General features: G+C 49.5%; 3 protein-coding genes across 5 annotated transcripts; all 3 read left to right on the top strand.

Moving 5' to 3' along the window:
- Window positions 1-1,796: 1,796 nt before the first annotated feature.
- Window positions 1,797-5,465, top strand: LOC139049015 (uncharacterized). Its single transcript, XM_070524034.1, has 2 exons — window positions 1,797-3,403; window positions 4,789-5,465. Exons 1-2 carry the CDS (start codon window positions 2,003-2,005, stop codon window positions 5,095-5,097), a joined length of 1,710 nt encoding a protein of 569 aa, XP_070380135.1. The 5' UTR covers window positions 1,797-2,002; the 3' UTR covers window positions 5,098-5,465.
- Window positions 5,466-7,224: 1,759 nt separating this feature from the next.
- On the top strand, window positions 7,225-25,863 carry LOC139049023 (uncharacterized). 3 transcript variants are annotated; one of them, XM_070524046.1, is made up of 3 exons: window positions 7,225-7,290; window positions 22,392-23,998; window positions 25,089-25,863. In XM_070524046.1, exons 2-3 carry the CDS (start codon window positions 22,601-22,603, stop codon window positions 25,395-25,397), a joined length of 1,707 nt encoding a protein of 568 aa, XP_070380147.1. In that variant the 5' UTR covers window positions 7,225-7,290; window positions 22,392-22,600; the 3' UTR covers window positions 25,398-25,863. The 3 variants fall into 3 exon arrangements, with proteins under 3 accessions (XP_070380147.1, XP_070380146.1, XP_070380148.1); XM_070524045.1 differs by lacking the exon at window positions 7,225-7,290 and adding an exon at window positions 21,865-22,000; XM_070524047.1 differs by lacking the exon at window positions 7,225-7,290 and adding an exon at window positions 22,237-22,309.
- LOC139049024 (uncharacterized) lies at window positions 11,304-14,788 on the top strand. The gene is made up of 2 exons (XM_070524048.1): window positions 11,304-13,012; window positions 14,253-14,788. Exons 1-2 carry the CDS (start codon window positions 11,615-11,617, stop codon window positions 14,556-14,558), a joined length of 1,704 nt encoding a protein of 567 aa, XP_070380149.1. The 5' UTR covers window positions 11,304-11,614; the 3' UTR covers window positions 14,559-14,788.
- Window positions 25,864-26,033: the final 170 nt, after the last annotated feature.

The following is a 26,033-nucleotide window of genomic DNA, read 5'->3' as shown; positions in this document are numbered from 1 at the left end:
GCTTTGAACATTCCTTTTCCACGCTACTATAATTGTTCGGGGCCTTTTACAAATTTTGTTGGGTCTGGGAGAGCGCCTAAAGCGCATTGTTGGGTTCAAAGAAGCCTACAACAAATTTGAAAGCTCATCAGTAGTTACTCAGATTGTGAGACAGGTGTGATGACCACTGCCAGTGGATTGATCGTCTACGGCAATTCTGGGGGGTGTGAAGCTTATCGCAGGGGACAAGAAAAAGCCGTAGAAATTTAAGAAATGTCCGCACAGCAAAGAGCACTGCTGTACGAGCTCCCAAACTCGAGGGTACGGCATAGCATGTTGCTGCCATGGCCGCGGAATCTGTATGGGAAGCGAGACGCAAGAAAACACTCGTGTACCATGAAATGCGCATTTCAAAGAAACCCAGGTGGGCGAAATTATTCCGGAGTCCTCCCACTACAGGATACCTCACGATTGTATCGGGGCTACTGGCGCGTAACACAGCGAAAATCATTTTTAAATCGAGTTTTGCGGCAGGCTCGTGAGAACCACGCTCACCAGAGCTGTGAAGTTATCTCGCGCGTTAGATAACACGCAGAATTAGATAAGTAACACATCAAAGCTGCACCACATATAAACATGCGTAAACACGCGATCCATGAGTATGAATTCTCAAAACACTGAATTTTTTGAACGCTGCACTTTTCCTAAAGCATGAGTGTCAATAGCGCACGTGTTGACGAAGTTTGTGGGCTGTTCATGTTTTAAATCTGCGTCGCTTTATCTTTTGTCTAATTTTGCTGTTACCAGTTTTTTTCTTGTGACTTCTGTACAATTGCCACCATGCTCAAACGAAAAACGACAGTCGTGAGTTCTCACATCACCTTATCGCTGTCACATTGCTCTCAACATGTATTTCGTTGAGCAATAAAAACACGCGCTCAAGCACGAAATACCACCGGCGCTATATCGTGCTTGATCGTCAAAGCACTAATATATCGGGGCGTTTTGCATGTACCCGGAAGAATCGGGTCGAGTCGGCTTCTCGGGCTGGAATTGGCCTGTCGAGCTCGTGCAAACGCTGCCCGGTCGGCCTGAAAGAGCGTCGAGTCGGGCAGAGTCGGCCCGACTGCACGAGGTCGATCCAGCACGACCCGTTTGCAGCGCGCATCTAAACGCGGACTGGTCGGGACTGCAGCCGGTGCTCATACTTGCGCGGAAGCGGTGGGGCGTCGCGATTTATGCGCTGTGCAGACAAGAAGCCAACCTAATCATAACGAGACGACCCATGAAACAGAAGCGGGAACTGGAACTCCAGTTCCTACGCGCTGATGTCTCGGCATGATTCTACGTGCTGCCGCTGTTCACTTGTCACCACCGAGTTCATGTAAAATCGCGCGTGATCACGTCAGCCCCGATCAGCCCGATTTTCTGACTGTCCGGTTAACGTGGGGGCCGCCTGTAACCTGTAAGTGTAACCTGTAACCTATAGCCTCTAACTTATAATGTTACACGCCATATCGCTTGAAGCTGGCTCCAGTGTACTGGACCCGCACATGCATTGCTTCAACAAAACCTTATCTGGTGTAGCGCATCATATCCGCGAGTTCGTGCATCTAAACTTTATGCCGTGAACAAGCAGGCACACGGAAGAGGCTGAAACGAGCGAACAGCTTTCTCACTTCTGCTACTCTTAATCGCTGTTCGCCGCTTTGAACAATAATCTTTGCCGAGTAAAGATGTAAAACACGTGCACGCACCTTTAGAGTAGCGCACGCCTTCGCTAATCTCGTTGACATATTTCCTTTGCATGCGTTGGGAGTGATGACAGCGCCACCGCACCCGCGTGACATCACGTTGCTCGCTCGTAGGGCATCACGTGTGCAGCAAACATGTGTGGGCAGTCGCCCGTAACGCTCGCTTGGCACAGTGGCCTTTACCCGTCCGTTTGGCCGCACCCCTCGAGCCTCTATAATCGACGAGTGTGAACAGCTTCCCTAACGAGACACATCACGGGAGCACCGAAATGACGCTGAGACTGCGCCCCAGCCTAAGTTCGTCTGCACTGGCCGAGCTGATAAGAACTATGAGGTGCGGAGAGGCCATCCGCGAATTGGACCTCACAAATTGCATTCTTCTCGAACCCGAGGTATTGCCTCGGCACATCTGCAGATGTAGGCGACTCCATTACTTGCGGTGCGTCGCCTGCCCGCTCCGTCCGAGCTACCTGCTCAATTTAATGCTGGAATGGCTTCCGCATCTGGCGGAAGTTGAGTTCTCCCTCGTGGCTGATACGGACGTGGGATCGGAAATAAGCCAGTTGCAAGAGCGCGCCTCGGAAATGCCAGACGCCCGGGCTTTTAATCTCCGCCGCATGTACGCCGAAGTGAGTGGACACCTGAACTTCAAGCTCCTCTCGGCTCTCCTGCGCATCTGCCCGAAAATCGACGAGCTGCGTATTCATTTCGCGCGCGGAACCTTCTTGAACGCACTCCTGGAGTGTAACGTTATTTTCCAACAGTGTGCGCGTTTGCACACATTCGCGTTTTCTTCCGAGGTGCCACCCTCCTTTCAACAACTGCCGCCCGAACCCTTAGAGTTCACGAGCTACGCGGCAGTCTGCGCCAACGTCACATACCGGAGGTCGACCAACTCGTGGAGCTGTGTTCGACTCCAAGACCTCGCTGTCGGCGGCGCTGGTCCCCTCATTCTGCCGCAACAAATGCTCCTGGTTGCCGTCCACCACGCAGAAGGCTACACAGTGGAATGGATTCGCCTGGCCAGCCTTGAACACTTCTGGACGAACGTGTGCAAACTCTGTCTTCTGCTATTTCCGGCACAGCCCTCCGACGGCGTTTACGCGACGGCAGGCGCCGCTTACCGCGACAGTCTTCGCGACCTCATATCGACCAAGCTCCGGCAGCTCGTCGAGCTTAACATAAGCGCGTTCCACTTCGGCCCGGACCTCGACTTGACAGCACTGCTCCAGGACGGCTCGCTGGAGTATCTGCAATCCCTGTCGGCGACGCCTTGCGGGCTTCGCCGCCCGTCAGCTCTGCGTCGTCTGGCGCTGAACTGCCCCGACTTCAAAGAGCTGGACGTGCGCTTCGATAGGCGGGGCAGCTTCGTTCGGTGCGCCATCTGCGAGGGTGAGTTCCTCCTTGATCACGACGACATGTTGGAAATGAACGAAGACGTGCCCGTCTTTCACAATGCGCTTGCAAGGCTGACTCTAAGTGACGTGCATGTCCGTGTCTTCCATTGGTTCGTCGAGGCCTGCCCAGCGGTTTCAGTGCGGCTCTCAGATTGCCCTAGTCACTCGCACCCACACTACCCGTCTTTGGGACAACTGCTCGCCAGAAACAGCTCGCTGAGTTGTCTCGTGCTTCGGCACGATGCCCTGCCCTTCGGTGAGGCGTCTCTGCTGGTGAGTCAGGTTTGAGCTACGGGCATTCTGTACCACGAGTATACTTAAGGATAGTTCCATGCTCCACACATGTCAACGGCGCCAAATCTGAAATTTCCTCGTTTATCAATTTCCTAAGCGAGTTAGGTACAGCGCAAAATACATGAAAAATTGTGGACAGAGAGGTAGGACAGAGCGAAGACTACTAGATGTCGATAAGGATAGCTCTAGTGGCTTGCTTAACGAGCATACTTAAGGATAGTTCCGTACTCTAAACGTGTACTCTAAACGAGGCATTAAAATTGCCTCGTTTACTTATTTACTCAGCGCGTTATGTAGTGGGCAATATACATGAAAAATGTTGGAGGGAGAGGCGGGACACAGCGTGTGCTACCATTTGTTGATGAGTATAGCTCTAGGAGCTTGTTGGTATGGCATATCTCTTTAGTTGTAGCTCAAGCTCAACAAGGACAACAGAAAGCCACATCTGACACTGATCTGTGTGTTTCAGACGTGCCTTTGTTGGTCTTATTCAGCTGGCGCTAAAGCAAAATAAGATATATGAGCTGTTTAGTTGCTAGAAACGACAGGAAGCGAGTATATAGGTAAAGTAACGCTAGAACAATCGGGAAATTCGAGAACGTCTAGAATAGTTTTGCGGCCAATGTAACACGAAATGCGCACACTTTCGCACGAGAAGCGGCAAAAAAAAAACAGATTCTGCACGGCGCATTACTTGTTCAGCAGGCACCAACTAACCGGCACCAAAATACTTCTGCATTGTGTTTACTGCGGCTGCGTATCTTATTGCGATAAATTCACGGTAACTATGTATTTACGCCAGAAGACACGGTTGCCCTGTAACAGCAGCAGAACCTAAAAAAGAAACCGCATTCCCAGTGCTAACTTTCGCTCAGAAGAGGCCATCAATCCCTATCATAAGTTTCTGCAATAACACGCAATCTATTTACTGCCTTCAAATGCTTTAAGGAGCTTAGCACAATTCCTCAAAGCTTAACTTCTCCTTAACATTTACCGCATAAAAAGATATCGAGGGCTGACATAAGGGCAACTGAAATTTCTTTGCGAAGACGTCCTACAGGCTCTGCCCCGCCTTTGTTGCACTCGCATGTTGTATCGTTCTGTGAGCTGAAACAGCGGAAAATAACACGACAGAAAAACGGGTTAGCTCAGGTCATGAGCTAACCAGTGCAAATGCGTGCACGGTAAAATAATTTCCAGCCTTAAAATAAGCATAAAGAATCTGTCTATAACTCATACCCTCACATCATACTTTCGGCGTAAGAGTGCGAGTTAAGGACACATCTACGCCCTTATAAATATTTTCGATGTGTGAGTTACTAAATAATATAACGTACTTTCCTGCGGGCATCGTTGCGTTCCAGGAAAACATCTCCCGCATCGCCAGCCTGCAGTACCTGTGCCTTCTGTCGGCGGCGACGTTGCTGGACAATGTCGCCGAGGTGTCCGTGCTGGCATTCAGTGACAGCCTGAAGCCTCACATAAAGTGCGTACACGTTCACTACCGAAGCTCTACCGACGGCATCGAGAAGCGGATCACGTGGGTGAAGCAGGCTCGCGCTCCAACAGGTGGCGTCCTGGTTCGAGACGGTCCCTGCTTCATCTATTGTTCGACGGCTACATTCATAGGACTCACCAAGCCGCTGAATCGTGCATTCAAGGAGATCCTGTAGATGAATGCACGGCCAAGACGTAATATAATGTCTTAGATACGCGTAAATATGCCTAGAATAATGCAGCTTATCATTTGCCTTCTTCTTTCCTATCTTCAAATATGTATGCCTTGTCCTTTGTTTATTTTTGTTTCTTAACTCAGTGTCTGAACACGATCTAAAGGGGCCCTGCGACGCTTTTCCGGCCCGTTAAATAAATCGCGTTAGATGCGAGACAGTGTTTTCGCAACGCATGGGCCAAAAATTGCTCGCTTTCATGGACCAAGCGAACACTCCGTGGTCGAACTTAATACACACATTCTGTGGGAATGCGAGGACAACCGTCCCCCACAATCATTACTGCCAGCTCCTTTCGAGGAGAGTTGAAACCAGCAGCTGACAAGAGCAGACAAGAAAACACAACTTTCACTCGTCTCGTGGGCCCAAGGTGTTGCCCCCAACTAGGAGCCACACTAGGCCTACCTGTCCTAACTTTTAACCCTGCAGTGGCAAATAAAGGTGTTTTTCTCTCTCTCGCAGGGTGGTAGACGCAGGCTACCACCCTTCGTCTACTATAAACAAAACATACCCTTCACCCGCCCGCCTCCACCTTATATTTCCGGACGTCTACACTACCCCCAACTGCCGGTACTGCGGAATTCACCCGGCTACGCTTCCGCACATGCTATGGGAGCGCCCAGCACAGTACACCCAGACTAACACCACGAATCTCTCGTCGAGGTTGCATGAGGCTCTGCGGAGCTCCGCCCTCGACGACCAAACCAGGGCGACCCAGCACGCCCGCGAGGCGGCGGCGAGGCAAGCCTTCGACGTCCCTTCGTGGGAGGCTTAGGCCCGGCCATCATAAAGTGCTGGTTCTACAAAAAAACTTCATTCCTCCTCCTCTCTGTGTCCCTCTTCCCCCCCCCCCAAAAAAAGAAAAAAAAACAAAACAGAAAGAAAAAAATGAAAACAAAAGCATACATAAATTTCATTTTATTTTTTATTTATGTTTATGATCTATCACAGCTCAAGCTTCAGCTACATACTAAAGGCTAAATCCTAAATTCTACAAATATAAACCATAATAAAATAACAAATGTTTACTACATTAAATAAATCTATTCTTAAGTTTTACCAGGCACAGCAAAAGAATGAAGCCAACCACGGAAGACCCGGCCAAGTATCCAGAGGAAGACCCTCGCCAAATCAAGTCAAGCAAGTAAAGAAGACAAACTTGTCAGTCAAGAGGAGTTCAACTTACATTTTGTATTTAGTTAATAAGTACTGTTTACTCAATAAGGCCCGCAGCCCGCCCGTTCCCTTGGCCGTGGACGCTGGTGGTGATTAACTCTACCTCCCTTTTCCTTTTCTCTTTACCTATACCCCTAATAAATCATTTCTCAATCTCGTACCTACCTTATCTCCCTTTCTCTTCTCTTCTACCTTCTTTCACAGCTAAATATTTATTCCTTTATTTTTAACCAAATTATATTTTTGGCCCTATGCCATTTTATTTTATTTTTTTTATTTGGCTTTCCTTTTCCACCTGCGATACACTAGTGGTGCAGGTTGAGGCATTTCTTCACTTTCCCTCTCTCACTTCCTCCTCCTCCTCTCTGTGTCTCTCTCATGCACCAGACAGCGTGCAGTGATCATCAGCATCGTTACGCCCACTGCAGGGCAAAGGCCGCTCCAATACTTCTCCAACAACCCCGGTCATGTACTAACTGTGGCCATGTTGTCCCTGCAAACGTCTTAATCTTATCCGCCCACTTAACTTTATGCCGCCTCGTGCTACGCTTCCCTTCTCTTGGAATCCAGACTGTAACCCTTATTCACCATCGGTTATCTTCCCTCCTCATTACATGTCCTGCCCATGCCCCCATTTCTTTTTCTTCCTTTCAACTAAGATGTCATTAACTCGCGTTTGTTCCCTCACCCACCGAATGTACAATATGTCGTGACTACGTTCCCAGGTGGCGCTGCGGAAACGCCTATAAACATAACACCCCTCTATGTCCAAAACTGGCGGCGACCACTTCCCTCCTCCTCCGCTCCAATCCCGTGGTAGTCGCGCCCTCGACAGTGGCGCCACCTATGGTGGCCCTGCCGTAGAAGACGACGGCTAACCCGACACCGGAGAAAATCCGCGGAAAAGTTCATTCGAGCCCTGCAGAGCAGTTCTTGAGGCGAGGTTTTGTTCGTCAGGCGGTAAGTGGCCGCAATAATGTCGTATTAGTATCGCTAAAAAATATAAAGAGAGAACAGGTCTGTTATTTAAGGCATAAAGCGCCCGCAAATTGAGATTTCGTGTTGCAGAAACACAACGCATGCACACAGTGTGTTCAAACACGCGTACGTGGTTTCGTAGGCTCATTTGCGTACCTGCAGGATACCCTTGTTCTGCCGGCGCGCGAGAGATTCCAAACGCCTGGGGCCAGCAACGCCTAGCAACAGGGCCACTTCTGCTCCACGCTTATTACGGATGTTTGTAGCTCATGCACGGATTTTGGCGGCCATGAGAAAGGTTTCCACACGTTCTCAGTATTGATAATTTGAACAACGTACCAGGGCATGGAATCGTTTTATTTATTACAGTGCGAGAGGCTGGAATTTGATAGCAAGAACGCACTTGACGGGTCCCCTCAACAGTGATTCCGAAAATAGTTCTCCATACTCCCCCCTAATTAGCACCAGTAACACTTTATTGAAGTGCTCATGTTATGTCTGTATACTACGTCTCTCTGCATTCTTTCACATTGTCATTTTCGCAGAGGAGCAGTGCTGCTTTAACTGGAACACTCAAGGTACACAAGACGGAAAAAATTCATTCTGATGTTTTACGTACCACGATATGATTAGAGGCACGCCGTCATGGGGAACTCCGAATTAATTTAGATTAGCTTGGTTTCTTCAACGTGTCCCCAATGGTTGGGACACCGGCGCGTTTGCATATCGCCCCATCAATTGAGGGACCTTAGGTCAGCATAAATTAAACCCCTTAAACTTCGTAAAGTAGTAACAGTCTCCTCCAACTTCACTCCTCCACGTTTCTCCTCTCTTTTACGCTCCCTCCTCGACCGTGGCGCCGCCTACACTGCTCCCGCTTAGCAACGGCGCCAACATGCGCTCCTTGCTACTCCGTACAGGCTTCTCGAGCAAAAATGGCGCTGATGCACGGCGCAAGGGCCTACGTGATGCTATTAGGCCAATAGCGACGCCGTGTCGGTTTCGGCCAGAACGCGCGAGGAGGAGGCGGCATTCTTCAAAGCGTGGCATAACTTTGCTAAGTTTAAGGGACTTTAGGTCAGCGCAGCCCGCAGGGCCACGCTTGTCGGTTTCGGGTATTACAAAAACTCAAAACACGGCCTCTGAAATCGGGCGCCACAACTCGGAGGCGATATGCGGAACCCTGGCGGCGAATGAAGTTGAAAAGGAAACAAAATTGTATACCCAGTGCGAACACTGCGCAGGGGAGGTTAAAAATTAAATTATGGGGTTTAACGTGCCAAAACTACTTTCTGATTATGAGGCACGCCGTAGTGGAGGACTCCGGAAATTTCGACCACCTGGGGTTCTTTAAAGTGCACCTAAATCTAAGCACACGGGTTTTTTCGCATTTCGCCCCCATCGAAATGCGGCAGCCGTGGCTGGGATTCGATCCCGCGACCTCGTGCTCAGCAGCCCAACACCATAGCCACTGAGCAACCACGGCGGGTGACAGGGGAGGTTGCGAAGAATACTCGGTCAAAGACCAGAGTTGGTAGAGTATGTTTTAGAGGGAAGCTGTATACCTCTACCGTCCAAGGGGATTTTCGTGTCGTTGCGGGAAGCAAGAAACTCCCCGGCGGAGGTGAAGTCGCGTCAAGCACTCCGCATACGGGGGCCAATGCCGAAGATAATGCAATGCCGGGCCGACCCGCGGCGGAGGTGCAGTTAGCCATTGAGGGACCATCATACAAACCTACCTACGTCCGTCATCCTTCCTCACAGATCGCAAGGGCACTGGGATTTTTTATCCATTTCTGAGACACGCAGGTTCCTTTGCAGAAATGTTCTTCAAAGAACACCTAAATATATCTTTCCATATACACCGCAGCGAATTCAGTTCTTAGCCACAGAACCAGAGCACTGAAAATTCGGAGTATGCATGCGAATATTCGAAATTTGCCCGCGCCCTGATGGATGCAGCTTCTCACCATGCTGGTCCTCCAACGTCGCCACAGCTAGCCGGACGGCAGTTCAAGCGATTATGTACGAATCGAATGGTCCGATTATGTACGAATCGAATGTATAAGGGGAGTGTACTGCTGCCCTTGCAGTCTACAAGGCTAAAGACAGATTCAAGTGAACACTTTTCTGAACCATTCTGGTGCAGGAGAATCGCGGTCGTTGCACAAACTATCCCGTTCATGGAGGAACCCATGGAGGAGGTCGCTAGCTCAATCGTTACCGGCCGTTGAGGAAGAATTGCTTGCCTTGGGAAACCCACAAGTTGTAACGTAAGGTGATGGTATAGAGTAGTGGTTCTTCCATAAGACTGTGTGATGCAGCGCGAAGCGGGACAAGGGACACCGAAGAACAAAGACAAGCGCTTGTCCTTGTTCTTCTTTGTGCCTTGTCCCGCTTCGCGCTACCCTACACAGTGTTCTTCAGATTGGTTGTCTCGATATAGACAATGCAATTTATTATATGCAGTATCTCACCATTGCTGGACACCTTCAAAACGATGTACGGTGATGTAGCATTGCCCTCTGCTCCTCTGTAATGAGCACTATACCCTACTAGATTTAATATTCCATTTTTTACATTACTACCATGCTAAAACGCAAAAATACGCTCCTGTACCATGCATTCGGCGCACGTTAAAGAAATCCAGGTGGTCAAAATTATTCGGCAGTCATACATCTACAGGGAACCTCATGATTGTATCGTGGTTTCGGCGCATAAAACAGCGAAATTCATTTTCACATCAAGTTTTGCGGCAGGCTCACGAGAACCACGGTGAGCAAGGCTGTGAAGTTATATCGCGCGCTAGATAACACGGAGGAAGAGATTAGTAAGGCAGCAAAACTGCACCACACAGATAGATGCGAAAACGCCCCATCCATGACTATAAATTCTTAAAAAAAATTTTCGAACGCCTTGCTTGTGCAAAAACATGAACGTCCATAACACACGTGTTGACGAAGGCAGTCAGCTGATCAAGTTTTAATCTGTCTCGCTTTGTTTTTGTCTAATGTTGTTGCCCTCAGTTCCTTTTTTTTTCCTTGTGACTTCCGTACAATAGCCAATACGCTCTAAGAAAAAATAATAGTTGTGGGTTCACGCATCATGTTATCGGTGTCACATCGTTCTTAATTTGTCCTTTGTAATACAACCAAGGAGCACGCTCAAGCGCGATGCAGGGCCGGCTGTAGTCCCTGCCAAGCGTTAATACAGCTATGCGTTTTACATGCACACGACAAAAGCAGGTCCAGCCGGCTTGTCGGGTTGGAACTGGTCTGTCGAACTCGTGCAAATGCTGCCCGGTCGGCCTGAACGAACGTCAGGTCGGGCTGAGTCGGCCCGACTGCGCGAGGTCGACAACAGTTCGACCCATTTGCAGCGCACCTGTAAACGCTCACTGGTCGGGCTACAGCCAGCGCTGTGACTTGAGCGGAGGCAGTGTGACGTCGTGATTTGTGCACAGTGTAACGGGAAGGCTATCAGGACAAGGCAAAGACAAGCATCTAACCTAATCATAATGACATGACCCATGAAAGACAAGCTGTTGCACAGGGCAAGCGGGAAACGGAAGTGCAGTTCGGACGCGTCGATATCCCGGCACGGCCCTCAGAGCCGTCGTTGTTCAACACTTCTCAAAAGCGAGTTCATGTTAAAGGGCACGCGGTCGCGCCATGTTCATTCTGCCCAATTTTCTGACTGCCGGGTTCACTTAAATGTAGCCTCTAACCTATAAGTAAGGGTAACCTGTAAGTGTAACCTGTAACCCATTGCCTCTAACTTATAAGGTCAGAGGCTATATCAATTGAAGCTGGCCCCGGTGCATTGTTGCCACACGTGCATTTACATCGCCCGTAAAATCTTATCTCGTGTACGGTATCATAACTACGGGCTCAGGCATGTGTAACTGCATGCAGCGAACAAGAAGCCAAAAAGAATTGGGTGAAACGAACGAACAATACCTTGTCACTTCTGCTCCAGTTCGCCGCTTTGCACAATAATCTTTGCCGAGTAAAGGTGGAAAACTCGTCCAAGCACTTTCCGCGAAACGCACGCCTTCGCAAATCTCGCGGAAATGTTTCTTCTCCACGTCTTGGGAGCGACGACAGCGCCACCGCACCTCTATGACGTCACGTTGCTCGCCCGCAGTGTATCACGTGTGCAACAAACATTTGTCAAAAGTCGTGCCGTTACGCTCTGTTAGCACCATCGCCTTTCCTCGTTGCTTGGCCCCCGCCACTCGAGCCTCTACAATTCGCCGAGCGTGAAGCCCGTCGCTAAAGAAACACGGCACAGGGACACCGAAATAATGGTGGCGATACGCGCCCACCAAGGGCTGTCTTCTCTGGTCGAGAAGCTAGAAACTGTGAAATCGGTGCTGACTATCCGCGTACTGGACCTCACTAATTGCATTCTTCTCGAACCAAAGGAATTGCCTCTGCACATCGGCAAATGTAAGGAACTCCAATCTTTGCGGTGCGTCGCCTGCCCTCTCAGGCCGAGCGCCCTGCTCGATTTAATGCTAAAACGGCTTCCGCGTCTAAAGAAACTTCAGTTCTCCCTCGGGGCTGAGACGGACGTGGACTCGGAAATAAGGGAGCTGCACAACACCGCGTCGCAAGTACCTGGCGCCCTGGCCCGCTATCTCCGCCGCATATACGCCGAAGTGAGCGGCGACCAGAACTTCAAGCTCCTCTCGGCGCTCCTGAGCTACTGCCCTAAGCTGCACGAGCTACGTGTTCATTTCGTGCGCGGAAACTTCATGAACGCCCTCCTGGAATGCAACGCCATCCTCGAACAGGGCGTCAATTTGGAAACATTCACGTTCTCTTCTGAGGTGCCAGCATCCAATCAACGCCTGCCGTCCACAACGTTGGATTTCACGAGCTGTACAGCCGTCTGCGCCAGCGTCTGCTACCGGCGGTCCAGCAACATGTGGAACTGTGCCCTACTCCGAGATCTTGCAGTCGGCTGCGCAGATCCCCTCCATTTGCCGGAACAGCTGGTCCTGATTGCCGTCCACCACGCAGAAGGCTTGACGCCGGAGTGGATTCGCCTGGCCGCCCTTGGAAACTTCTGGACGAATGTGCGCCAACTCTGTCTTCCGCTATTCTCCGCACAGCCCTCCGATTGTGTCTACGCGACGGCAGGAGCCGTGTACCGCGACAGCCTTCGCGACTTCATCTCCGTCAAGCTCCATCAGGTCGTCGAGCTTAACATAAGCGCGTTCCACTTCGGCCCCGACCTCGAATTGACGGCACTACTCCAGGACGGCTCGCTGAAGCATCTGCAATCCCTCTCGGTGACCCCTTGCGGGCTTCGCCGTCCGTCAGCTCTGCGCCGTCTGGCACAGAACTGCCCGGACTTCAAAGAACTGGACGTGCGGTTCGATAGGCGGGGTAACTTCTTTCAGTGCGCCGGCTGCGAGGGTCAGTTATTCCTCGATCGCGAAGACATGTTAGAGATGTACGAACCCGCCCCCGTGTTTCACAATGCGCTTGCCAGGCTTACCCTGAGTGACGTGCATGACCACGTGTCCCTTTGGTTCATCGAGAGCTGCCCTGCGGTTTCCGTGCGGCTCTCAGGCTGCCCTAGCCCCTCGCAGTCAGAATACACGTCTTTGGGTCAGCTTCTCGCCAGAAACAGCTCGCTGAGTTGTCTCGTGCTTCGACACGATGCCCTGCCCTTCAGCGCGGCGTGTCTGCTGGTGAGTTGGGTTTGATCTACGTGCTTTCGGTGCCACGAGCAAATTTAAGGATGGTTCAGCAATCTAAACGTGTCGACGGGGCCGGAACTAAAATTTCCTCGTTTATAAATTTCCTCTGTGAGTTACGTACTGTGCAAAATATGTGAAAAATGGTGGAGGGAGAGGTAGGACAGACCGCAGACTACCAATTGTCGATGAGGATAGCAATAGGGGCTTGTCGGTTTGGCATATCTTATTTTGTTGTGGCGCAGGCTAAACAAGGAAAAATACCGGCATATATCTCACGCACACAGAGCTGTGTGTGTTAGATGTGCCTTTCTGTTGTCCCTGTTCAGCTTGCGCTACAAATAAATTAGATTACCAAATGTTTTATGACATGAAACGACAGGAAGCCAATAGATATGTAAGGTAACCACTAGCACCACCCGGAAATGCACAAACATCTAGAATAGTTTTGCCGCCACTGTGATATTAAGTGCGCACACTTTCATGTCAGAAGCGAACAACAAGAAATGCAGATTACGTGCGCTGCACTACTTGTTGTGCATGAACCAACTAATCCGCAACAAAGTACTTCCGCATTAGGTTCACTGTAGTTGCGTATCTTTCTTGCGACAAATGCTGAAGGTAACTATATAATTACACTCGCAGACACTGTCACCCTCTAACGGCACAAGAAAGGAAAAAATAAATACTGCTCCCCAGAGCTTACTGTTTCGCTCAGAACAGGCAACCGATCGCAACCATAAGTTCCTGCATTAACGCAAAACTGATTTGCTCCCATCAAATTCTTTAGTTTGTTTAGCACAATTTCTGAAAGCTTCATGTCAATTTAAGACATTTACCGCAGACACAGGCATGGAAGGGTTAGATACGGGCGACTCAAGTTGTTTCGGCAAAACGTCCCAGCCTCTACCCCTCGACTGGCGCACTGGCATGTTGCATCGTTCCTGGAGCTGAACAGCGCAACATAATACGATGGGGAAAAAAAAGGGACAGATACACATCCTCTTATTCCGTGATATTTCTGCTCAGGTAATGAACTAACAAGCCCGAATGCATGCACTGTAAAATGCACCCAAAAAAAAAAAGGGTAAAGCATGTAAATGTCTATCATTCATCCTTGCATCATTTTTTTTCACCATAAGAGTGCGAGATAAAGACATGTACGCCCTTATTAATTTTTTGGAAATCTAAGTTATTCAAGAATATAATTTTCTCGGGCATCCCACCATTCCAGGAAACCATCTCCCGCATCGCCAGCCTGCAGTACCTGTGCCTTCTGTCGGCGGCGCCATTACTGAACAGTATCGCCGAGCTGTGCGTGCGGACGTACAGCGACCGCCTGAAGCCTCTCATAAAGTGTGTACACGTTCACTACCGAAACTCGACCGACGGAACCGAGAAGCGGATCACGTGGATGAAGCAGTGTCGCGTTCCAAGCGGTGGCGTCCGGGTTCGAGACGGTCCCTGCTTCCTGTATTGTTCGACGGCCACATTCATAGGACTCGCGAAGCCGCTGAATCGTGACTTCACAAACATCTAGATGAAGGCACGGCCGACACGTAATAAAACTTTAGATACGCTTAAAAGTGCCTACAATGATACAGCTTATCATTTGCTTCTATTTATTCGTATCATCGGATGTGGATGCCTTATCCCTTGTTTATTCTTCTTTCTTCCCTGAGTGTCCCTGAGTGTCTGAATTCGCGCAAAATGTGCCCTGCAAAACTTTTTGAGCCGTTTAAATAAATCGCGCAACATGCGAGACCATGCTTCAGGAGCGCATGAGACAAATATTGCTCGCTTTCATGAATCGGGGAAACTACAATGGGGCGTGACGGCCTGCCCAGGTGGCGCTGCGGAAACGCCGGTCAACACATCACTCCGTGGCGCGCTTGTCGGTGACGGGTTCTCTAAAAATTCAAAACACGAACTCCGTGACGGCGGCGGTTCTCGGAGGCGATGCACGAAGCTCTGGTGGTGAATGCAGTAGAGAGGGAAGCAAAGTTGTAGGCCCAGTGCGAACACGGCGCACGAGAGGTTGCGCAGGGTACTCGGACAAAGACCAGAGTTGGTCGAGCATGTTTTTATCCATTACTGGGACACGCACGTTCCTTTCAAGGGATGTTCTCCAAAGAACACTTAAGAAGAACTTTCAATATAGGCCGCAGCGAATTCAATTGTCAGCCGCAGGACCGCAACACTGAAAATACGGAATGTGCAAGTGGCTGTTCGAAACGTATACGTGACGTCACACACGCAGCTTCTCACCGTGCTGGTCCTCCAACGTGGCCAAAGATAGGACGACGGCAGTTCAAGGCATCGCGTAGGAATCGAACGGTCCTTGCTATTCGGTATCGTATTCAGCTTTAGAATTCACTATTCGAAGTTGTCAGACACCATATGTATAAGCGGACCACTGCTGCTCTTGCAGTCTGCAGGGAGAAAAACAGACTGAAGCGGACACCCTTCCGAAGCGTTCTGGTGCAGGAGAACAGTAGTCCTTGGGTAAACGATCCGGTTGCTGAACGAACACATGAAGGAGGTCACAAGCACAAGAGGACAAGCGCTTGTCCTCGTTCTTCGTTGTCCCTTGTCGCGCTTTGCGCTACACCACCCAGTCTCCTACAAATTGGTTGCCTCAATATCGAGAAAGCAATGTATTATATGCACAATCTCACCATTGTTGGACTGTTTCAGAAGGATGTGCGGTGCTCCCGTTTAATGAGCGCTTTACTGTAGTAATTATATCAGCTAATGTGCTATTCCCTTTTTTTAGATTACTGTCATTATCACGGTGGTGTAGACATGATTGGATACTTTGCACCACACAAGTTTGTCATTAACAATTTCTCAGGTGACGTCAACCAAGTTATTACAGCCAGGACAAGTATCAAACAACGTAAACAAGCCTCTCGATGTCAGACTCCACAAATATTTACCTTACCACTGCCGTTGCAAAGAAAAGTGCACAACCATTACATTCTACAGGCGCTAACATATGGGGCAGCAGATAGGATGGTAACAAAGAGGCTCGAGAACAAGCTAAGGACTGCACCAAGAGCGAGGTAACGAAAAATGTTAGGCGAGATGTTAAGAGAAAGGAAGAAGGCTGTGTGGATAAGAGAGCAAACAGGGATTTCTTCTGATGCGATTTCAAGTCGTGTTGATGTTTCAGAATTCCTTCTTCCGAAAGAGGCTGGTCATCTAACGTCTCCTACTGCAAGCCGGCCTCCGCTAGAGTGTGAAAACCAGCTATGACCGCTGGATACATGACAGCAGATTCCACAAAACACTGCTTCAATTCATACACCACACAAGCCTCACAGCAAACATATAATACACATATACGCACCAAGAATTATGCCTAAGGGCAAGTATTTATCGCAATAAAAAAAACTGCTTCAGCATGGCGGAAAGCGATTGCCTCTGCGTACTGTATTACGCACACTAGCAAAAAACATCACGAACCATTCCCGCGTCGTTGAAGTCACCACATGCTGCGGTGCCGTAAATCTCTATGCGGAACGATTAGGCATTGGTAAACGCAACGCCTAAGCATAGCCTACTCAAAAGGGTCGCATCTCTTCGAGGAAGTCTGGGTGGAAGCAGGATGCATAAGGTCGGATCCAGGGTGCGTTAATGGCTCTGCATTCATGTGGTTCATTCCACTCTGGTGTAGTGTATTGGCGCGCAAGTAGGCGTAGCATCCTTGCATCATCAGTTCTCGACAGCGGGATCGATAGGCGGTCGCCTTGTGCATGAGCTGAACCATCAGCTTGATCCGCACATTCCTTGCCCATGGTACCACAGTTACGTGGTAGCCTCTGATAAATTATTTCATGTCCTTTCTCCGTAAGGTGGTGTATGTCTTCTGTGATTTCAAATACCATTTGTTCGTGCCAACCGCGCCGTGAGGCTCACAGGTATGCGCCTTGCTACAGGCGCATTTAAGACTAGCCCTGAGCAAAGCGTCTACGTCGAATCAAACGAATGGTCATTGCACTACCAAAGGACATAGTCAACTTTCGCCTACGACCTAAAAGTTAATTCAGATGTTAAACATCCTTGTCATTCTATTATATGCGACTTGTCCACCTAGGCTGTTTCGTAACCGCCCAAGCCACTACGCCTCCTCTGTCCCTCCGGTTGGAATCACTCTCAGAAAAAACAGGGGTCTCTCTTTTACACAATGTCCTAATGGCTCCTGCACGGCTTCCACCACCTTGGGAGTGGCAGACTATCCAATGTGACATCTTTCTTAGAAATATCAAAAGAGCCCCGGAGGCACACATATATTCGCATTTTTTTGGAACTCAAGGAGAGGTACTCATGTGATGAATTTTACACAGATGCTTCGAAGTCTCCAGCTGGTGTTGCTTACGCAGCTCTGGGACCCTCACTTACAACATCTGGACCACTAAACCCAAACACCAGTATCTTTACATCGGAAGCATACGCCATTCTTAAGGCTAATCAACACATACGGCTCACAAATATCGCTAAGGCTATTGTCTTCACAGACTCATTAAGTGTAGTGAGAGCTCTATTTAGCTTACGAAAGCATAAGAATTCGGTCTTTATTGAGCTGCATAGCTTGTTACGCTCCGCATATATGCGCAACCAAGCCATTATACTATGCTGGGCACCTGGCCATAAAGCTATATAAGGCAACGTAGCTGCTGACGAAAACGCTACGTCAGTGAGTTTTAGCGAAACAGATGGAAATATCCCCATTCCTGCCACAGACCTATAACCCTTTCTGCGCCGTAAATTGAGGAATCAAAGTACAGTGGGATACACAAACATTGAATAAGTTCCACATTATAAAACCGAAATTGCGGAATTCGATAAGTGACAAAAAAGCACGGTACAAGGACGTACTTCTTTGCCGATTAAGAATAGGACACACTTACGGTACTCACTCCTACCTCTCGACTGGCGGGCATCCTCCTACTTGTAGTAGGTGCGGCGATAGCCTAACAGTCCTCCCTGTTCTTATCCAGTACCCTACAATAGAAACAGGGAGTAAAAAGTATTTCCCTTCTGCGTATCGGGAAAATACACCTCTCCATACTGCATTTTTTCTTAGTGACGAACCATTTTTTAAAACTGCAGCTAGTCTTAGATTGTTTAGCTGAAACCAACACCCTGAAAATCATTTGCCCAGGCAATTTTTAGCACATGACAAACAGCCCTGCATTGAAGGGCTCTCTTGAAACTCTGGTGTCAGTGTTACGTTTTATTGTATAATGTTTTAACGAAAGCCCATTGCCATAGCCCACATCACTGCCTAGTCACCGTCATTATATTAGCAGCTATATATTCTACGCCATTTACAGCTACAGGTTTTAGGCCCTTTTACAGCCATGTGACATCTCCCATGAGGAATTCATTGTGCACGCCATCCATAATACATCGTCGACATTACCACTTAATTGTCATGGCGCTCTTTCGCCAAACCTGGCCCTTGCGCCATAAAACACCACACATCATCAACTTCTCATGACGTAAGTTTCCTAATGCGCTTCTGTTGAGGCTTTCCTTTCTTTTTACAGAAAAAAAGGAGAACTGGATGTTTGATGGCCACAGTTTCGGAATCGCAGAGGAACCAGTCGAAGCAGTAGGAGTCTAGAGCAAGGGAGGTCATAACGTGTCGGTAGTTGAGCTGTGACAACGGCGCGATTGAGATGTAGGTTTGAGTTTGTAGGGCTATTGGGTATACATTGAGATCACTGGCGAACGCGAACTGTGTTAACTGTGCAGCGGAAGCAGTCTCCACTAACCGCGTCTCGAAGTGAGCGATATACATTGAAGTGGTCGAACAATTATTACAAATGAGCTGGTGCAGGATGTGAGTCATGCAAACTTGCATTTCCTCGAGGAGTTGTTTAGTGCAATACGAGGTGGTGGATAAATGGTGATGACGGAAACTTTAAAACCGACAGTCGCGCCGTGTGTGCTACTGCTGTAGCGATTTTGACGTGAATATATGAGTGTTTCGTGCCTATTAATGGTTGCTAATAAGTATACCGACAGTACGCCCCGAAAATATGGACAGTTAAACGAGCCCTTTACGTCAATGGAGCGATACATGGGAATGTTGCCGAGGTAAGAACGACCCCGTAACACTCGGCACGATGCAACTAATCAGCTCAAGAGACATCCTTGACTCTTATCAGCGCAGCCACGAGTAGCTGGTCATGAAATTTCCGAAAAAAAAATAAAAAAGAGCGACCTTGCGCTGAACTTGCTCTTCGAAACGCGGTTCCTCCCCAAACGTTCCACTTAGCTTCCCAGATTTGTAGCGCCCCATCCATAGGTTCAGCATCCGCAAACAAACTTGGTTGAATCGAATAGACATGTCTAAATTACGCCTGATGCTGCCGCATGGTCCTGTTCAAAAGCGCGGTTTCGTTTTCGATGAGTTGGCTCGTGTTCTCTGTATCGACAAAATAAGGACGCCGTAATAAGGACATGATGTAGGCGTATACTTAGGAAACAAAAAAGCACAGAAATTTAAGAAATGTCTGCACAGCAAAGGGCATTGCTATACGAGCTCCCAAGCTCGAGGGAGCGGGATATAATCCCACGGCCATGGCCGCGGCATTTGGATGAGGGGCTGTAAGGTCGCTCTGATTGTTCGGGTTCTTAAGTCTCACGAATCGGCCTCGTGCTTTGTGTATAGAGAGGGGGTTCACTTCCCCCCATGTCAGCGGGGTGACAGTTGCTGTGTTATGCGGGGTCAGAGGCAACGCGCGGGGTTGGGTGACGCGTCGCGGCAGGTGCCAGGCGGGCGTGTGCCGATTCCTGGAAGTCAGTATTGTGCGCACGATGTTGGCAGTCCGCCGACGGGTCACACAGACCAGCTTTGAAACGAACCGCTGTACAAAAGGTATTGTGGGTCTGGCGCCCGAGTCCCTGACTAATTGGAGGCGCCGCCGAGGTTAAGAAGGACTTAGCAACTCTGACTCCGTGCCGCATGCAGTGAGCATGGACCTAATCCTCTACGTGTCCGGAACGTAATCGCCAGCCTTGTTGTTGGGTGCGACTGCCTGCGTGGTGTCTAAGACCAGCTTACCGTGCACGCTGTAGGAATGCGGTGCACACGTAAAGAGTGCATTCGCACGAGGGCGTCTTGGAAACACGCACTCAAAGAACTTTGTCTTCTAGAAAATAAATTTGAAGGACAAGGAGGGTCATCCGTCTCCCAGACGGCCAAACTTGAGTACAGCGGCACTTCGTGGTGCCGGTGCCCCTGCTTCCGAGACATGTGCAGCCTAGACGCCGTTGGCATTTGAAACGGTCTAGCGATAACTTGTTCGGGCCTGGCGTGTTTTGCTGAGCCGGTCACTCACTACGGAGAAATGAGAGGGCAACGGAGTTTTGGCGAAGAAGGAAAAGAGCTTTGTTTTCCAATATGTTTATTTTTAAGAGTAAGCCCATCCCTGTGGGTTGTGGCTTAACAAACGGTTGACTCTGATTGGCAACTGAACCTGTGGGACGGGCCAACGGCCCTACCGCCTTTTTTTTCTTTGCATATTTGGGCTATAAAAATCGGGACGACATGCTGTCCCTCAGACTTGGCTGAGATCAGGATTGCTGATAGACCAGTGAGCCTCCGTACTATGTACGTTAAAACGAGTCTGGGCTCTAACAGTCATCGAGACAGTCGAAGAGTGAGACCTTGTTTCTCAGTTGTTCAAAATTGTAATGTATTTGTTGTACCTGCCATGTATATAGAAAAGTTTACGTATAAATACTTCTTGTACATCTGACCTCATCGTTTCCTGCCTGCGTTTGACCAACAACTGCCGATCATCGTCCGATAAGCTTCAAGTTCCAACGGTGAAGCGAGGACGGAGAACAAACAAAACTTTACTGGGGCTATGCGCAAAACAGCGCTCTTGAACCATGAACTGGGCGCCCTTTAAAGAATGACAGGATGTCAAAGTTATTCCGGAGTCCTCCCACTACAAGGTACCTCGTGATCGTATCGGGGTTTCGGCGCCTAAACCAGCAAAATTCATTTTTAAATCGAGTTTTTCGTCATGCTCACCAGAACCACGGTCAGGAAGGCTGTGAAGTTATATCGTGCGTTAGATAACACGGTGGAAGCGATTAGTAAGGCATCAAAACTACGCCACACAGATAGATGCGAAAACGCTTCATCCATGACTATAAATTCTTGGAACATATCATTTTCGTACGCCGCGCTTGTGCAATTACATGAACGTCCATAACACGCTTGTTGACGAAGGGAGTGAACTGTTCAAGTTTTAATCTGTCTCGCTTTATTTTTGTCTAATTTTGTTGCCCTCAGTTACATCCATTTTTGTCTTCCGTACATTAGCCACCGTGCTCTAACGAAAAAATATTAGTTGTGAGTTGACGCACCATCTTATCGATATCACATTGTTGTTAATTTGCCCCTTGTTAAGAAACAGAGGAGTGTGCTTAAGCACGATGCACCGCCTGCTATAGTCTCTGCCAAGCGTTAACATGGCGGGGCATGCACCAGACAGAAGCAGGTCCAGTCGGCTTGTCGGGCTGGAATTGGTCTGTCGAGCTCGTGCAAACACTGCCTGGACGGCCTGAACGAGTGTCGGGTGGGGCTGAGTCGGCCAGACGTCACGAGGTCGACCCAGCTCGACCCGTTTGCAGCGCGCATGCAAAGGCTCACTGGTCGGGCTACAGCCAGCGCTAAGACTTGAGCGGGGGCAGTGTGACGTCGCGATTTGTGCACAGTGCAACGGGAAGGCTATCATGACAAGGCAAAGACAAGCATCTAACCTAATCATAACGACATGACCCACGAAGCAGAAGCTGTTGCACGCGGCAGGGGGAAACCGGAAGTGCAGTTCGGACGCGTCGATATCTCGGCACGGCCCTGGGTGCGGTCGTTGTTCAAGACTTCTCAGAAGCGAGTTCATGTAAAACCGCACGCAGTCACGCCATGCCCATGCCCATGCCTGTCGGGTTCACGTAAGTGCAGCCAGTAACGTATAAAGAAGGGTAAACTCTAAGTGTAACCTGAAATATATAGTCTCTACCCTATAAGAATAGAGGCTATATCGCTTGAAGCTGGCTCCGGTGTATTGAAGCCGCACATGCATTCCCTCTGTAAAATCTTATCTCCGGTAGCGCATCATATCCACTGGTTCATGAATCTGTATATGCATACTGCGAACAAGTAGGCAAACAGAAGGGGGTGAAACGAGCGAACAACTTTGTCACTTCTGCTGCTCTTAATCACTGTTCGCCGCTTTGATCAATAATCTTTGCCGAGTAAAGGTAGGAAAGTCGTTCGAGCACCTTCCGTATAACGCACGGCTTCGAAAATCTCGTGGAAATATTTCTTCTCCACGCCTTGCAGGTAACGACAGCGCCACCGCACCTCCATGACGTCACGTTGCTCGCCCGTAGTGTATCCCGTGTGCAACAAGCATTCGTCGAAAGTCATGCGTAACCCTCGAATAGAACCATCACTTTTCCCCGTTCGTCGGGCCGCGCCACTCGAGCCTCAATAATTCCCCGAGCCTTAAGCCCTCCACTAAAGAGACACGGCACAGGGACACCAAAATAATGGTGGCGCTACGCGCCCACCGAGGGCTGTCTTCTCTGGTCGAGAAGCTAGAAGCTGTGAAATCAGTATTGGCTATCCGCGAACTCGACCTCACAAATTGCATCCTTCTCGAACCCAACGAATTGCCTCTACACATCGCCAAATGTACGGGACTCCAAATTTTGCAGTGCGTCGCCTGCCCGCTCTGGACGAGCGCCCTGCTGCACTTAATGCTAAACCGGCTTCTGCGTCTAAAGGAAGTTGAGTTCACCCTCGTGGCTGAGACGGACGTGGACTCGGAAATAATGGAGGTGCACAGCACAGCGTCGCAAGTGCCAGGCATCCTTGCTGTCAGTCTCTGCCGCATGTACGCCGAAGTGAGTGGCGACCACAACGTCAAGCTCCTCTCGGCGCTCCTGAGCTACTGCCCGATGCTCGACGAGCTCCTTGTTCATTTCGTGCGCGGAAACTTCATGAACGCACTCCTGGAATGTAACGCCATCCTCGAACAGGGCGTCAATTTGGAAACATTCACGTTATCTTCCGAGGTGCCAGCCTCCTTTCAATGCCTGCCGTCCACACCGTTGGACTTCACGAGCTGCGCGGCCGTCTGCGCCAACGTCAGCTACCAGAGGTCGAGCAACATGTGGAACTGTGTCCTACTCCGAGATCTCGCTCTCGGGTACACAAATCCCCTCCATTTGCCGCAACAGCTGGTCCTGGTTGCCGTCCACAACGCAGAAGGCTGCACGCCGGAATGGATTGGCCTGGCCGGCTTTAGACACTTCTGGACGAACGTGCGCCAACTCTGTCTTCTGCTACTTCCGGCACAGCCCTCCGACGGTCCTTACGCCACGGCTGGCGTCGCTTACCGCGACAGTCTTCACGACTTCATCTCCGTCAAGCTCCAGCACGTCGTCGAGCTTAACATAAGCGCTTTCCACTTCGGACCCGACCTCGACTTGACGGCACTACTCCAGGACGGCTCACTGGCGCATCTGCGATCTCTCTCGGCGACCCCTTGCGGGCTTCGCCGCCCGTCAGCTCTGCGCCGTCTAGCACAGAACTGCGCAGACTTCAATGAACTGGACCTGCGTTACGATAGGCGGGGCAGCTTCGTTCGGTGCGCCGTCTGCGAGGGTGAGTTCCTCCTCGATCACGAAGACATGTTGGAAATGTGCGACAGCACCCCCGTCTTTCACAATGCGCTTGCAAGGCTGACTCTAAGTGACGTGCATGTCCGTTTCTTCCTTTGGTTCGTCGAGGCTTGCCCAGCGGTGTCGGTGCGGCTGTCAGACTGCCCTAGTCCCTCTCACCCAGACTACCCGTCCTTGGGTCAGCGGCTGGCCAGAAACAGCTCGCTGAGATGTCTCGTGCTTCGCCACCATGTCCTGCCCTTCGGCGACGCGTGTCTGCAAGTGAGTCGGGTTTGCGCTACGGGCTTTCAGTGCCACGAGCATGGTTCCGTAATCTAAATGTGTCGAAAGCGCCGGAAATGAAATTTCCTAGTTTGTTTATTTGGGGGAGGGGAGGCCTCACTGAATGGCGTACTGCGCAAAATACACGAAAAATGGTGGAGGGAGAGGTAGGACCGAGCAGGGACTACCAACTCTTTTATTGCATGAAACCACAGCAAAATAGTACATAGCCATGGTAATCGTGATCACCACCCAGATATCCGGAAACATTTACAATCGTTTTCCCACGACTGTGACATGAGATACGCATCTTACAATCTCAAGCGAAAAAAAAAACCAACAGATTGTGTGGTGTGTTGCTTGTTCAGCAAGAAAAAAGTAATATGCAACAAAGTACTTCTGCGCTATGTTTACTGGGGTTGCAAGATTCACCGCAGACACAGACATAGAAAGGTTAGACAGGCGCAACTGAAATTGCTTCCGCGAAACGTTCTAGGCTCTGCCACTCGCCTGGTGCACTTGCATGTTGCATCGTTTGTTGAGCTGAACAGCGCAAAATAATACGACGGGAAAAAAGGGACAGACACACATCTGTTATTTCGTGATATTTCTGCTGCGGTCATGGGCTAACAAGCCAACAGGCGTGCACTGTACAATTTTTAGAACCCAGAAAGAAAGGATTGAGAATGTAAATGTCTATAACTCACACCCTTGCAACACTTTTTTCGCCATAAGAGTGCGAGGTAAAGATATTTGCGCCCTCGTTAAATTTTTGAGGTCTAAATTCACCATCATCACCAGCCTGGCTACGCCCATTGCAGGGCAAAGGCCTCTCCCATACTTCTCCAACTACTCCGGTCATGTGCTTACTATGGCCATGTTGTCGCTGCAAACCTTTTTTATCTCATCCGCACACGTAACTGTCTGCCGCCCCCTGCTACGCTTCCCTTGTCAGGGAATCCAGACCGTAACCCAACCCTTTATGACCATCGGTTATCTTCTCTCCTCATTACATGTCCTATATTATTTAATTCCTATATCCTATATTTATTTAGTAACATAAATTTCTGCGGGCATCGTTTCATTCCAGGAAAACATTTCCCGCATCCGCCACCTGCAGTACTTGTGCCTTCTGTCAGCGGCGCCATTACAGGACAATGACGCCGCGGAATCCCTGCAGGCATTCAGTGCCCGTCTCAAGCCTCACATAAAGTGTGTACACGTTCACTACCGAAGCTCTACCGACGGCATCGAGAAGCGGATCACGAGGATGAAGCGGGCTGGCGCTCCAACCGGTGGTGTCCTGGTTCGAGACGGTCCCTGCTTGCTGTATTGTTCGACGGCGACGTTTATAGGATTCAGCAAGCCGCTGAATCGTGACTACAAACAGATCACGTAGATGAAGGCACGGTCGACACATAATAGTGTTTCATAGATGCGCATAAAAGTGCCTACAATGATAGAGCTTATTTGTTTTTTTCATTGGAATCTTCGAATATGTAGGCCTTATCCTTTGTTCATTTCCCTTTCTTCACTCAGTGTCTGAAATCACGCTAAAGGGGCCCTGTAACACTTCTTGAACTCGTTAAATAAATTGCGCTACATGTGAGGCAATGATTCTGGAGCGCATGAGCCATATATTGCTCCCTTTAATGCAGCGGGCAACGTGCAATGGGGCGTGACGGCCTCCCAGGTGGCGCTGCGGAAACGCCGGTCAACAGAGCCCTCCGTGCCGCGCTTGTCGGTTTAGGGAAGTGCAAAAACTCAAAACATGTCCTCCGAGATCGGGCGGCAAATCTCGGAGGCAATGTGCGAAGCGCTGGTGGTGAATTAAGTAGAGAAGGAAAAAAAGCTGTATGCCTAGTGCGAACTCTGCGCGCGAGAGGTTGCGCAATGTACTCGGCCAAAAACCACAGTTGATCGAATATGTTTTTATCCATTACTGAGACACGCACCTTCCTTTCAAGCGATGTTCTTCGAAGAACACTTATAAAGAACTTTCGACATACACCTCGGCGAATTCAGTTCCTAGCCA

The sequence above is a fragment of the Dermacentor albipictus genome, chromosome 8 (assembly GCF_038994185.2).
Source record: "Dermacentor albipictus isolate Rhodes 1998 colony chromosome 8, USDA_Dalb.pri_finalv2, whole genome shotgun sequence".
NCBI lineage: Eukaryota > Metazoa > Arthropoda > Arachnida > Ixodida > Ixodidae > Dermacentor > Dermacentor albipictus.
The sequence above is the reverse complement of the archived record's forward strand: the minus strand, read 5'-3'. Positions and strand labels throughout refer to the sequence as shown.

Excerpts from the sequence above, each read along its gene's own strand:
- LOC139049023 (XM_070524046.1), top strand. The coding sequence starts at position 22,601 with ATGGTGGCGCTACGCGCCCACCGAGGGCTGTCTTCTCTGGTCGAGAAG. Across the intron at positions 23,999-25,088 it reads TCGGCGACGCGTGTCTGCAA|GAAAACATTTCCCGCATCCG; the intron begins GTGAGTCGGGTT and ends GTTTCATTCCAG.
- LOC139049024 (XM_070524048.1), top strand. The coding sequence starts at position 11,615 with ATGGTGGCGATACGCGCCCACCAAGGGCTGTCTTCTCTGGTCGAGAAG. Across the intron at positions 13,013-14,252 it reads TCAGCGCGGCGTGTCTGCTG|GAAACCATCTCCCGCATCGC; the intron begins GTGAGTTGGGTT and ends CCACCATTCCAG.
- LOC139049015 (XM_070524034.1), top strand. The coding sequence starts at position 2,003 with ATGACGCTGAGACTGCGCCCCAGCCTAAGTTCGTCTGCACTGGCCGAG. Across the intron at positions 3,404-4,788 it reads TCGGTGAGGCGTCTCTGCTG|GAAAACATCTCCCGCATCGC; the intron begins GTGAGTCAGGTT and ends GTTGCGTTCCAG.